At 38.9% G+C, this 15276-nt stretch overlaps 1 protein-coding gene across 5 annotated transcripts in view; it reads right to left on the reverse strand.

The window, feature by feature from the left end:
* The window catches only part of nckap5 (NCK associated protein 5), an 856064-nt gene that overhangs the window by 280795 nt on the left and 559993 nt on the right, over positions 1-15276 (reverse strand). For 4 of the 5 annotated variants that reach the window (XM_062975005.1, XM_062974931.1, XM_062974972.1 and 1 more), the window contains one exon: positions 3074-3223. The exons of the other annotated variant lie outside the window; for it this stretch is intronic. In XM_062975005.1, the coding sequence (XP_062831075.1) occupies positions 3074-3223 (150 nt within the window). The remainder of the gene's footprint in view (positions 1-3073; positions 3224-15276) is intronic. 5 annotated transcript variants of the gene reach the window in all.

Genomic DNA, 15276 nt, shown 5'->3' on the forward strand with positions numbered 1-15276 from the left:
TAATGTTATGTTGTAATTACTGTATTAACGAATTTAGCACCAAAATATCACAATATATTGAAAACATTGACTACAAAAATGCCTTGGATAATCCAGAACCTTGGATAAGCGAGGCTTGGATAAATGAGACTCTACTGTACATTGAAAATAAAAGAAACTGCATGAGATTCGGGAAATGGCTAGAGAAGAAAAAGAAGTCCACGTGGTTTTATTTCTTCCTGCATGGCAACCCATGGAGGACCTTAGGCAAGTCACACTCTCTCAAATCTTCTCTGAATAAATCTTGCCAAGAAAATCCTACGATAGGGGCATCATAAACTGGAAGTCCTTTTGAAGCCACACAACAACAAATTTGAAATAAGTAAGAACAGTGCCAACTGATCTTAGGAAAAGAATTGTGAAATGTTAAATTCTAATACAACGTGGTACTGAATAATAATGTTTACTCATTCCTATATGATATATTTTTAAATTTAAGCTAGGCTAGTATGTAGGGAGAGATAGATGTAGACAGGAAAAAGTCACTTATCAACTCTATCATTATGGCTGGAATCGTTCCGAAACAAAATTGTTCGTTCAAATTTAGAATTGCACCACATAACCAAAATTCATCATAAGAAAAAAATGAGCAGGAAGATGGATCCCACTGATCAATGGGGCCCTGTGCTTAAGTACACATAAGAACAATGGTAAATTTGACACTGACCAGTGACTACACATTTTGTACCTGGGAACTTCTGAAAAACATGATACTGAAAATACAACACCCAGACTAGAATAATGAATGGATGAGTTTTCCCCCCCAAATTCACTAATGAAATACAAAGATAAATTATTCTCTGAACAGCAAAGGCTTAAATTCACTAATTGCACAACTAATAAATGTATGTCTCTTGATTAATAACCCCCAGAGCTTCTAGCAGATGACATAAAATTTATATCTCTAAAGTACAAATACACAAGGGTATGAATATATAACATTAAACCAACATACAATTAGCAACACTTTATTTTAATTATCTTTTGGGACTATTAAGTCTAGCCTGTAGTTCATTTTTCTTCATGGGTTACTCCTTAGACCGCTTGTACAGATAAATTCTGGAAGTACCTGTATTGGCACACTCAATTTTTTTTCTAACGAACTGTAGCACAATCAATAAAGAAATCCTATTTGGTGACCTTCTCCACCAGGTTTACCTATCATTCTGCTGTGGGATAAGTTTCTACTATTTGAGACAACTGGCAATAATTGACAAAACCTCTTACTTCATTAAACAACTTTCTATCACCAGAAAGGAAACAAAGACTTGAAATGCCTATGAGGGTGAGGCATACCAAACTGAATAGAAGTATGCTAGAAATCATACCTGAAAGAATGATCAGAATGAAATATTCAATCCAATATAAACAATTGCTTAGGGAAGAGGAGGAAAATACGCAATACTGATTGTATAAAACAAAATGCTTGGTATCCACTGGGAGATGGCTACAGGATTACCTGTGGATACCAAAATTCATGGAAGTTCAAGCCCCATTATATACAATTGCATAGTAAAATGATGCCCCTTATATAAAATGGAAAAACAAAGGTTTGCTTTTGGGATTTTTTTTTCGTAGTGGTGGTGGTGGTGGTGGTGGGGGGGGGGTATTTTCGAGCTATGACTGGTGAAATCCAAAGGTGCAAAACCCATAGATATGGAGGGTAAACTGTAAATATTAAAATCACAAATGGCTTGATGAAATTAAAGCATGTTACAGAGTTTCAAAGGGATATCATGAAATATAGAGAATGGGATTTAAAATAAAAATGGGAATTCATTTTTTTAAATTAATTTTTTTGACATTTGTTACCACCATTTTTTTTGACATTTGTTACCACCTCACATCCCACCTCACTGGTGGGATGTGAGGTGGTAACAAATGTCAAAGGAATCTGGGGGTCATGGCTGATATTGCTATGGAAATGTCAACCCCATGTGTGGCTGCTGTAAAATCAGGCAAAATGTACAGTTTCATTTTCTGAAGGAATTTAATAGCTTCCTTGACACTGATACAAACCATGCTCAAGACCCTGTGAAGTAATTCTAAATGTCTGTTACCGAGCATGTTTGAATATACCAAATATATTTTCTCTATCCCTTCCATCAACCTTTACACCATCACCTTCAATTTGGGTGGGTGGCGGTGGGTAGGAGGGGAATCGGATGTGAAATGGTTGGACTTCCTGCAAATTTTCTAATTCGATAAATATTAAACTTTATAGCACAATGGCTGCTCTGAACAGTTCATTTGTACTTTTATCTTGCACTGTGTTCTGGAAGACTCAAGATTATAAGATCTGAATTGAAAATTCATTTAGAACCAGGAGGATTTGTCAAATTTGGTGGTTTCCATTCAGGTCATGGTAAATCAACTATTACTTAGTAGGTAGAGTAATCCATGGCATGATGCAGCCCTGGGGACAACTGCACCTTTGCAAACTAAATTCCAGGAATACTGCTGATGTAGAAGCATTGTTTTGAGTCATGGGAGAAGTTGCAACAGCTTTCCATGAAGAATCACAGACTTGGAATTATTGTTACTGCTAGCATTATTTTTTTAGCAGCACTTGTAAGTTACACCGCAATCAAGCAGGATCATATTCAGACCTAGATATATCTGCAGTTTTCTGGGCCCGGATTCTCTGCTTCAGCATGAAAGAAGTTATGGGCAGAACAATGGAGATCTATTATACTGCATTGTGCCCCAAATGTGCACCTGAAACTGTATCATAAAGAACAAAAATCTGAATTAAAGCCTCTGTAGGTTTGAGCTAGCCTCAAGCTTGAAATAAGTTACATTTATTTATGAAGTTTCTTTTTAAGGATATATGATCCTTGACATTACAGGAAGATCATTTCAGCAGTTCCAAGACGAAGCATTTCACTCATCCTGGTTTAATGAATCATGATCAAAAAATACATTGTAACACAAGCTTAGGTGAACTGAGAAAGATAAGATTTATATTGCACCTCAATTCAGTACCAATAAAAGTTGGAGACCTCTTATGCAAGAAGCTGTCTTTTTATCTTACCTCCAAAGCCTTCAGCCGTTCCAACAGTAATTTCATCTTTGCTTTTTCCTCTTCAGTGCTGCTGTTTTCCTTGCTTGAGTCTTTATCTACTGACATGCAAATGTCTTCCACGCCTGTTTTGCACCTCTTGCCTTCTTGTGTTAATGTTTCCTAAAATGGTTAATATATTTTTCATCAATGTTCTAATTATATACACAAATTATAGATAAACACTGAAGATTTCTAAATGTGCAGCATCATATATATATATATATATATATATATATATATATATATATATATATATAGGGGCCTCAAGGATATAGACACCCCACGCACCCATGGATACAAAACTCTGTGAATGCTCAAGACCCATTATATATAACTAGCTGTGCCCGGCCACACGTTGCTGGTTGGCGAAGTATGGTGGTATGGGAAATAAAGTATTGAGGAATTGGTGGTAGGTACAATTATTGCTCTCCCTCTAATTAGGACTTCATTTTTCTTTTCTTTTTGTTGTATCAACCTAGTGGCATGGATGATGGGTTGTGTTGTCAAATTTCGAGGTTGGGGGGCCTATAGTTTTGTTGTTTTGTGGGTCGCCGTGATGCCATCACTCATTTATATATATAGATGGTGGAGGAAAATGGCGTTTTTTATATAAAATGGTAAAGGTTGCTTTGAGAATGTTTTTCAAAAACATTTTCATGCCGTGGATGGTAAAATGCATTGGTGCAAAATCTGTGGATATTGTGCGTTGACTGTAACATAAGACCAGCAGTAAGATATGCATGTACAGTAGAGTCTCACTTATCCAACACTCGCTTATCCAACGTTCTGGATTATCCAATGCATTTTTGTAGTCAATGTTTTCAATATATCATGATATTTTGGTGCGAAATTCATAAATACAGTAATTACTGCATAGCATTACTGTGTATTGAACTACTTTTTCTGTCAAATTTGTTGTATAACATGATGTTTTGGTGCTTAATTTGCAAAATCATAACCTAATTTGATGTTTGATAGGCTTTTTTTAATCCCTCCTTATTATCCAACATATTCGCTTATCCAACGTTCTGCTGGCCCGTTTATGTTGGATAAGTGAGACTCTACTGTATTCCTTTTAAATCTCATTTGAGTCCCTTTATTAGGAGAAAGGCTTGCTCTTTTGTGGATGAGTATAAATGTCCCCCTTCTAGAATGTTACTATTATTATTTATTCCATACACTAATTTTCCTTTAAAAAGCTCAAGATGATCTTCCATTCTATCCTGACAGTGATCCTGTGACATAGGTCAGGCTGAGAGTCAGTGACTGGTTGAAGATCACCCAAAGATCTTCATGGTGCAGTGGGACTAGAACTAGGACCTCTCAAAACTCAGCCTAGCTACTATACCAAGTGGTCTGTTTGATAGTCGTGGCATGACCTGGCATCTACATCTCACCCTCTCTCTCTTGAAGGTGTGGAGCTGCAGGGGAGACAAAACTACTAAGAAAAGAAATTAAGAGTTTTTGGTGTGAATGATGATCAGGATCACAGTCTCAGCAATGCTAGCCATATAGAAAATGTCACTGGTGGAAAGCAGAATTTGAATAGAGGGTAATCCCCTCATTTTGATCCCTTGCTGTTTTTATAGAAGGAAAATGCCAGATCACAAAATGAATGCCCGCTTCATGAGGAAATGGAAAATTCAGTGTGATACAGTAGTATTGCTCCCGGTGGTGCAGCGTGCTAAACCACTGAGCTGCTGAACTTGCTGACTGAAAGGTTGGCGGTTTGAGTCCAAGGAGCAAGTGAGCTCCCGTTGTCAGCCCCAGCCTCTGCCAACCTAGCAGTTCGAAAACATGCAAATGTGAGTAGATCAATAGATACTGCTCTGGCAGGAAGGTAACAGTGCTCCATGAAGTCATGCTGGCCACATGATCTTGGAGCCGTCTACAGACAATGCTGGCTCTTCAGCTTAGAAGTGGAGATGAGCACCAACCACCAGAGTCGGACACGACTACACTTAAGGTCAGAGGAAAACTTTTATCTTTACTAGTATTGTTCTGCATATTTTGGATTTCTAAAACTTAACCACAATATCAGAGCTACCATCAGGTTCAACAATGTTGGCTAGCCATGAACACACATAAACTCATGAGAGGCACTGCTGCTTGTCTTTGACCTACCAGTTGCAGCCCCATGTCAGATAGACATACACAGACACATACAGTATATGAGGAGAAGAGTTTGAAAACTTGTTTTCTTCCAAGCACTCTTGCCTATTGGTAATATAATCCATAGGTGCTTTCAAAATTAAAGACAGCATGAAGCTCAGGATATTTGTGCGTGTATGAGTGTGTGAGAGAGCGTATGCAAATATGTTACACATGCTCAACTTCATCAACTAAAGTTTTTCTAGCATTTTAAGGTAACTAAATTGCGAATTACTTGCAATTAATTTCTTCCCCAAACCTTAAATATTTTGCTACATAAGGTATGTTATACATAAGGGGCCCCTGGTGGCGCAGTGGGTTAAACCACTGAGCTGCTGAACTTGCTGCGGTTCGAATCTTGGGAGCAGGGTGAGCTCTCGCTATTAGCCCCAGCTTCTGCCAACTTAGCAGTTTGCAAACATACAAATTTGAGTAGATGCCAAGGTCATGCCGGCTACATGACCTTGGAGGTGTCTACGGACAACGGCGGTGTAAAGAAGTGTGATGACAGGGATGGAATCTTTTTGGATCCCACCGCTGCCACCAAATTGCGAAGGATTCACCTTCTACCTCTATGTATTCCACTTTTCAATGTTGTCGCTGCCACCACCTTTGAAAGATGCTTTGCTCAAATAATAAGCAACATTTGAAGAAACAGTAACTTGTTTATTTATAGCACAAAGCTTGATGGTTGCAAGAATGTTATATCTTGAGGTGAACGATGTTACTTCTGTACAGTAAATGTTGCAAGATTTCTCAATAGTTTCACTGAGCTTAGTATGGTATCAGCTTTATATTACTTGTTTCTTTCAGTTAGGAATACTGTCCTTCTTGAACTTAGTTGACCTGTACCCGATCAAACTTGGATTGGGGAGTTTAACTGGTTAACCCTAGTCCTCCTTGACTTAGGGATATAGCCTCAGCTCTTTAGTTATTCCTACTAAAGACTCAGCAACTTTAATTTTAGCCCTTCTCCGCTAAAACTCTCTAGCTGCTCAACTTCCTCCCACAATCTCTTTTTTTCGATCACCCTCCTTTCTCACTGAACAGAACCAACTGCTCTGCTCAACCGACAAACTCCAACTGCCGAATTCCAACTGCTAAATTTTTGAATTCTAAGGCTTCCACCAGCAAGGTGAAGCCACGCCCCTTTTCCTGGCCATGCCTTAGAGGCTCCCAGCTTCTGTATAAGAATAGCTGAAATATATAACCTTAAACAGTCAACCCTAACATAGCAATCATGAATAAAACACAATGATCATGACATCTTTACAGGCGGCTCTTTGGCTTAGAAATGGAGATGAACATCAATCCCCAGAGTTCGACACGACTAGACTTAATGTCAGAGGAAAACCTTTACCTTTACCTTAAGGTATGTTACAACAGTGTCTTAATGGTGCAACACTGATGACCAAACAATGGCCTAACAAAACCAGACAAAAGATTGAGGATGAAATCAGATTAACTTCACTATTTGAATGGTTTAAGAAAATGGAATATGACTTTTTCAGCTACTGGGATGGGGCTTACAAAACAGTGAAAGAGAGCTATAGGCTTCATGTTTTCACTCATGTTCTGTTTGTTCTGCTTCAAGATACAGTGCTTATATTGTGTGGAAGGTGGAGTGAACTTGGGAAAGAGCCGTGGCTTTTAAAATACGGATTCATTTGTGTAAAGCAAATTAGAAATTTACTATTTTAATTACTTTTGAGAAATGGGAAATATTTTTAAAAAGAAAACAATGTTACAAGAATGCTAACTATTTTATTCAGCTAGGACAATTACTTCTTCATTTTCCAAACTCTGAATTAGAAAAATCAAATACTGTGTTCTTGTGTTTTCTGTTACCTTTTCTTTTTTCTTCTGCTGCCCAATAACAGATAGAGGAAAATCTTTATCTTTGATTTCTAGGGACAGTTTGAATTTCCACAGAGGGAAGGAGTAAATTAAATAGATACACTGAAACCACAGTCAAGATTTGGATGTTTCTGTCCTTTGTAGATTTCCATGGGAAGGGAAGGGACAATAGAAAGAAGTACTGTTAAAGAATAAGAAAAGAGAAGACATACAAGATTGCTACATGGAACAGAAAGGAGAACCTGAAGAGGGAGAAAAGAAGCCAGCAGGCAGGGGCCAATAGTATGCACATAAATAAAAGGAGGTGTAGTGATTTATCTCCATTGTACAGAGCAAAGCTGCTTAATGCAACAAAATCTAAAATCCACAAAAGAACAATATTTTTATTGGCTAAACAAAATAAAGAAAATACATCCTGTAAGCTTCCAAAGCCACAGTAGTGGCTTGTTAGTGAGGGTGTTAGAATCACAGGTGTATATTTTGTCTTGATTGTTATTTTGATTTTAAGCTACAACGATCAAGAGCAGAGCTTTCCGAACATTTCATGTTGGTGACACACTTTTTAGATATGCGTCATTTCACAGCACCGTAATTCAGTTTCACTGGCCAACTGGAAGTTAAACCAACCTTTTGCAAGAGATCTGAACACATACATAAACTGTAATAACAAATGTTTGAGGGCACAACATATCTCATGAGAAACCTTTCATTTATGTATTTTGAAATATGTGATTGAATGCCTATTTCATGTAGATTCAGAGGTTTCTAGTAACATTTGTGGGACACATCTACACACTGCAGCTGACACACTAATTTGTTGTGACACACAGTTTTGGAAAAATCTGGTATAGAGGGATATCATTGGAGGCAGAAGTCATGTGGGGTCTTGGAACCAATGGTATTAAAAGACAAATGTCAACTCCTTTAACAACAGAAAAGTATATCTCTTGGATCCAAACAGCTCCTATACTGTGGAAAGCTAACTCCCTTTTCCTAGGCAGAGAACATTGATTTTCTCAAGAAGTCCCTGTACTATTTCATCTGTAAAAAAACACTGGAAGTGCTGTATGGGTAAAACAATCATTTATACTGACAATTTTGTTTTACTTGGTTGAAATTAAAAAGAAATGTATTTTAAGAATAACATTAACTGTGAAATTACTACTCATCACATGTTATATCTTATGCTCACACACATAAGTAAACTTCACTGAACTCAATGAGGCCCACTTATGAGCAGACATTTTTAGGATAGACAACAGCTTGTACAAACAAAGCACAGATAACACTTCATTACGAATTAAAAGTATGTTTCAGGATCTGGAACAATATGTCTACCACCAAGTGCTTTAGTATTCAGGTGGCTGTCCATAACACCTAGCTACAATTCCCAATTCCTATGTTTAAGAATTGTTTTAGATCAAAGGTGGAAAAACCCAGCAGGAGACTCCCAAAGTGGAAATGGATATGGGGGCAGAAGACAGAATAGATTTAAAAGTAATGGCTGAAAGAAAGACGCTGCCAGAAAAGACTGTTATGTTACTAATACAGCTACCAAAAAAGCTCACAAAAACCTAATCTGACCCTTCTCTCAACTAGAATTAGTTGAGTTTAATCTGTAAGGATAGGAAGACATTAACTTGAACAAATATATTGAATTCCTACACACACCACCATAAACACCCAAACACATTTACTAGGGATTAAGTACTATCCAGCATAAAGGCACTTAATAACCAGGTTTAGGACTGTACCATGAAGTTTTTCTAGAAGACACATTCCACCCTCCATTTACTCCCATCAAAGAAGGTTACCCAAAAATCTTATTTATGCTTTGGATCCTTGGCAAAATTAGCATTAAAATAGCTTGGCCAGGCACATTATATTTTTCAAAACATTATATATACATATACATATAAAATATGTATATGCTTGATTTAACAATGATGTCTGAAGATGCTGATTTACCAACCCCGCCTGTTCTGTGATGATTATATTGTCATCAAGAAAGTTTTATTCAAAAGGCCTCACTTCTCAGGCTGCATCAACACTGTAGAATCAATGCAGTTTGATACTTCCTTAACTGCCATGACTCAAATCTATGAAATATCAAGGTTTGTAGTTTGCTGAGGTACAAGCCCTCCCTGGCAAAGAAGACCAAATACTTTGTATGACAACAACTCCTATGATTTCATAGCACTGAACTATGATAGTTACAGTAATGTCAAACTACATTAATTCAATGTGTTGTCGAAGGCTTTCATGGCCGGAATCACAGGGTTGTTATGTGTTTCCTGGGCTTACATATCTGTGGATTGTCCAGGGTCCAGGGTGGGGAAAGAACTCTTGTCTGCTGGAGGCCAGTGTGAATGTTAATCACCTTGATTAGCATTAACGGCTCCAACAGACAAGAGTTCCTTCTCCCACCCCAGACCTTCCACAGATATACTGTATAAACCTTCCCTGCTTAGTTTTTCCACTATACCTCACAACCTCTGAGGATGCCTGCCATAGATGTGGGCAAAACGTCAGGAGAGAATGCTTCTGAAACATACAGCCTGGAATACACACAACAACCCTACATTAATTCAGTGTAGATGCACCCAATGATATATGGAAGACAGTAATTTTCTAATAGACCAAAGGTGCTTATAGTTACAGCCCAACTAGAGTCCCTGGAACCTTAAAGATCTGTAAAATGTTCCTACAGATTTTGAGAAAAATTGTGATATTGCATTGTCGAAGGCATTTATGGCCGGGATCACAGGGTTGTTGTGTGTTTTCTGGGCAGTATGGCCATGTTCCAGAAGTATTCTCTCCTGATGTTTTGCCCATATCTATGGCAGGCATCCTTAGAGGTTGTGAGGTATATGGAGAAACTAAGCAGGGAAGGTTTACATATCTGTGGAAGATCCTGGGTGGGGAAAAGAAATCTTGTCTGTTGGAGGCCAGTGTGAATGTTGTAATTAAATGCATTAATTACAACATTCATTAAATGGCCTTCTCAGCTTCACCTCCTGGCCTGGGGAATCTTTTGTTCAGAGTTGTGAGCTACCCCTGATTGATGTCTGGAATTCTTCTGTTTTTAGAGTGTTGCTCCTTATTTACTGTTCTGATTTTGGAGTTTTTTTAATACTGCTAGCCAGATTTTGTTCATTTTCATGGTTTCCTCCTTTCTGTCGAAATTCTCCACATGCTTGTGGATTTCAAGGAGGATTTGAACCCTGGTCTTCAGAGTCATAGTTCAATACAAAACTCACATTGGCTCTGGAAACCTAGGCCCTTTCCACACAGCTGAATAAAATCTCACATTTTCTGCTTTGAATTGGAATATATGGCTGTGTGGACTCAAACATCCCAGTTCAAAGCAAATGTGGGATTTTTTGTCTTGATATTCTGGGTTATATGGCTGTGTGTCATTATACTTTTTGATACAAGTGTTTTCTTTCTTCAGTCTATAATATTATGTTTTGCTGCAGTGTCTGAAGAAGCAATGTCATAGAATCTTAACAAAAAGATGTGTGCATACATTTTGAATTAGAATTTTAATCATATCAAGTTTTGATTCAAATTTTGTTGCAGAGGTTGTAAGTGAAAAGTTCAAAATTCTGTAAGACCACATGCAGCCAGATGCATATTTATACTGCATTTATTTTGTTCTTTTTACTTGTGTTTGAATATTGCTTTTGAAAACTTGCTTTTTAAACTTAAAGATTGTTTTGTGGCTTTGCACAGAAGGGATTCTGAAATGAAAAGAAATGAAGTTATCACTTGAATGAATAACAGTGCATGTTAAATGCTATATTATAAACAAACTGACCACCTCTACTCTTAGGCTGGATCTAATGCCATATTCCATATGCCAGTTTCAGAATGAAGATTAATTGCATGAATCTGGATTATATGAGTCTACACTGCCATATAATCCAACCCAATGCAGCTAATGTTATTATGTGTTTTCATGTCAAAAAGTGTATTCCACAGGAGTTTTTGTTAATTCTTGATTATTTACAATATGTGAAACCATGTTATCACATTTTCACTGTTTCTAAGAAATTTTCTATAGCAGGTATGGGCAAATGTAGCCCATATGATACACATAGCCCACAAATTCATTTTTGTAGCTCTTGAACCTTGATAGATTTCCCAATGCACCTAGTATCCCATAAAACCCATCAAAATCACCTGGTTTTTCTCTGATCCTGGCAGTAGTTCTGTACTAGTATACTTCACAGGTCCCTCCGAACTTCCTCAAAAGCCTCTAGGGACCTCTTCACACAGGAAAATTTTTCTTTTTTTGCTGCTTTTAATCGCAGCAAGTACAGGGCATGTCGTGCGCCATCACACGATGCATGGCAGCCCCTGCCCTCATTCCTCCCAAAGTGTGGGAGAAGTGCTGATATGATGGCAGAAAGTGTGATCCCACAAAGGGCGGTGGGGCAATGCGTGCTGCTGTCCTTTCTGCCATCTGATGAAGGGAGGGAAAGGGTGCCAAAGCACCCTCTCCCGTTCCCTCCAGGTGATGAGGGGAGGAGGTAGGGCACGTGGGGTGCCATGAACAGCCCCGTGTGCGTTCTCTTTTGCTGGCAACTGCTGGTGCAACAGTACAGCCCGAAAGGGCAATGTGGAGAGGTCATAGAACAGGAAAAAACGTATGTGGAAATGAAATTCCATCTACTTTCATGCTTGTGTTTATATCCTGCTATGGTCTGCAGTAGGTTCTAGAGAGAAAACAGAAGACCTGAAATACTTAAAATTCCCCAATTCTGTTCCTAGAGGGTTCAACTCTCACTCAAGCTTAGGGTTCCAGATGAACTAAGAGACAATGCTCCTGAACCTTTAATGACTCACACGAACAGGTAACTAGCCATACCTTGTGAAATGTCCTCTTTCTGCAGAACCATTAAAGGGTCAGGAGTCATGTCTCCTATTTTACCTGGTAACAATTTATTTGCCACCAGAAGAGACCACAGTAGTGGTTAGTAATACCAAGAGATTGGGACCTTGGAAATGAGGTAGTAGGTTTCTATGATAGAGGGGGACCTCAGTGGTGGAAAGTGATCATCAGGACATTGGAAAGCATACCAGTTTCAGGAACGGGGCATAAGAGCGATTTTAGCAAAGCATGAGAAACTAAACTTCTAGGACAGGGATGGGCAAGGTGTGACCCATGGGTCTCATGTAGCCCAAGGACAGGGTTATTTTGACTAAAAAAGTAGTAATAGTGCAGTAGTTCTACAGATACTGTAGATGGCTAAAAATACCAATAGATAACTCTTAGAAGAAATTAGGCATGGATCTCCCTAGGAGCCACAATGTCTAAATTATGATTGTCATATTTTTGACATATCACAAGAAGACATAACTCTCAAGAAAAAATGATAAGTTAGACAGCAGTAGGAAAAGAGGAAGGCTGCATTCCAAATATATAGATTCCAACAAGGAAGCCATGGCCCTGAATCAGTAAGACCTGAACGGGGCTGTTGAGAGGATAATCTGGAAATTTCTAATTCAGACAGTAGCCATAAGTTGAAGTTGATTCGATTACTGTTAACAACAACAACAACAACAATGATAGTGGGTACAGTCCTCCAAAGTCTCTCGATGAGCTAATGTGGCCTTCTAGCCACATTGCTGTTCTAGAAGGGCAAGCCAAAGGGTTGGTAGTCTCCAGTAAAACTAAGTAAGAGGAGTTCAAAACTAGTGAGACAGGGCTGCTTGTATTATTTGCAGTGACTCAGGGAATGTGTTTTTCAGACAGAGCCACCTCCCTGGCGCTTCTAATTACAGAGGCCTTGATCCTTACAGGAGCATTTAGCCCACTCTCTCCTCTCTGATCCTTCTGGGCTAAAGAGGGATAGCTCCCAAGAAAGGCTATGTAGCCTTCTTTATTGCTGTAAATGTGGGTCAGAATTTGATTGCTGAATTTGATTGAAACTCTTCAATTCTAGTTGATGATGGGGTTCTAAATCAGATGGCCAAACTTCCTCAAGTGATATTCATGCAGGAGGTAGGTGTGGCATAGTCCTAAAATATATTTTTTTACAAAGTACCATAAAGCATTTGGAAATTACAAATTACTGGTAGGTTCTGAAGTTCCCCCAATTGGCATTTCACAGGAACCTGAGTTGATTGCAATGCAGTGACAAACTCTATATTTTTCCTCAAACTTAAAATTAATGGGATTTTCTAATTTTTAAATTAATTTTGTGTAATTGGAATTATGTATAAAACATGCCAATATTTTCCTTCAGTTCTGGAGGAGGATGAGAGGAATTACTTTCATTGGTACCTTAAGTAGAGGCCACACTTCCTTTGCAATGAAGCCTATCATTCTACAAACATCTTAACTGTGTAGGCGCTCAAGCACTTATTGATGTTCATTGCTTTGATTTACAAAATACCCCTTGCAGACAGCATGAACAAAGATCAGAAAAGAGATATGATCTTCAAGAAGAAGGTTTAGTGGGAGTAGGAGTTTGCATGTATCACTATAACAGTGGGGCACCTGCAAGGGGCAACCTGTTCATGACAGGCAACTGTGCCTCACATGATCTGCACATCTCTTGTCTAATTGAAACAGATTTGCACATTCTGAAAGCTTGCCCTTCTTTATTAGCTTATAACACTTCACTGTTCAGCACCAGATGGCTATATAATTTGAATCTTCCTTTTTCTGACATGGTAAAGAAACAAATGGTTGATATCTAAAGTTGCAAATGGATCAAGAAATGTAGTTCTAAAAGGCCATTGCCAAAGATATTTATAAGCAGATATTTCACAGTCCCACCAATATTGAATCCACAGTATCACAGCAGTTTCAGAGCAGTTTATCTTGTGTTGTTATAGGACACTGAGGCAGGCACCTTACACATAATAATAATAATAATAATAATAATAATAATAATAATAATAATAATAATAATAATAACAACAATAACAACTTTATTTTTATACCCCGCCCCATCTCCCCGAAGGGACTTGGGGCGGCTTACATGGGGCCAGGCCCGATAAAACAAACAAATAACAGTAACAAAGCAATAAAACAATTATCCCAGTAAAAAACATCAACATCAATAAAAACAATCATTAAAATCAACACGCAGGATACAGTGTTAAAAACAGGAGACTAATTCGTAGATCCCAGGCGAAATGCAGAGTGTTACGATATGGGAAAAGGAAATCTCAAGTTGAATGGACAATAAAGTGCGGTATAAAATGGCAAGACAACAACAATGGGACTATTATGGAATGGACAGATAGATCAATCCAGCAACAACTAAACATCGAAGGCCTTTTGAAAGAGCCAGGTTTTTAAGCTCCTACGGAAGGAGAGGAGGGTAGGGGCCTGCCTGATCTCTCTAGGTAGAGAGTTCCAAAGCCGGGGGGCCACGACGGAGAAGGCCCTCTCTCTCTCGTCCCCACCAACCGCGACTGTGAGGTTGGTGGGAACTGACACATGGTCAGTTGAATGGTTTATTTGAATCGGTATCATTAGTACTGAAAAGCAACAGCTCCTCAAGATTTCTGACAAAATACCTCCTAGAAATGTCAGAGGATGGGCATGGGACTTTAGCATACAAATCCGGGACTTTGCTACTTAGGTTCTATGACCCTTCCCAAATGTCATTGCTCCTGATGGTAGATCACCAGATTTGCCTGATTTTTTCCCCTTTCCATAATTTAGCACAATATACATCAACACAGCCTATCAGAAAATTAAGAGATAAAGAGGACTGGATTATGAATCCAAGATACTACTAGCTTTGTGTTGTGACTGCGCCTTCGGGGACTGTGGATGATGGTGGTGGGATCAGGAGAGGAAGGAAAAACCCTCGCGAGGAGAGCTCCTTGGAGGATTTGTACAGGAAGAGAATTAGGGACCTCAGTGGGGAGTCTTCTGAGGAAGATTCAGATGGGGAGTTTGTGGAAGAAATGGATGCTGGTGAACAGGTGGTGGCTGAGGAAGTGGGCACTGACTGGGCACGGGCACCAGAGATGCCTGGGGAATTGGGGCCCATGGATACTGCTGAACCTTGGGTATCTTCAGGAGCAGATCCCACTTGGTCTGCTTGAAGGAGGGAGGATGGATCCTCAGGTGTGCATGGTGTTGGGTGTGGGCAGGATGATTGGAATTCTGATGAATTAGGCACGCCCGATCCATG

Source organism: Anolis carolinensis, chromosome 1, assembly GCF_035594765.1.
Source record: "Anolis carolinensis isolate JA03-04 chromosome 1, rAnoCar3.1.pri, whole genome shotgun sequence".
Taxonomy (NCBI): domain Eukaryota; kingdom Metazoa; phylum Chordata; class Lepidosauria; order Squamata; family Dactyloidae; genus Anolis; species Anolis carolinensis.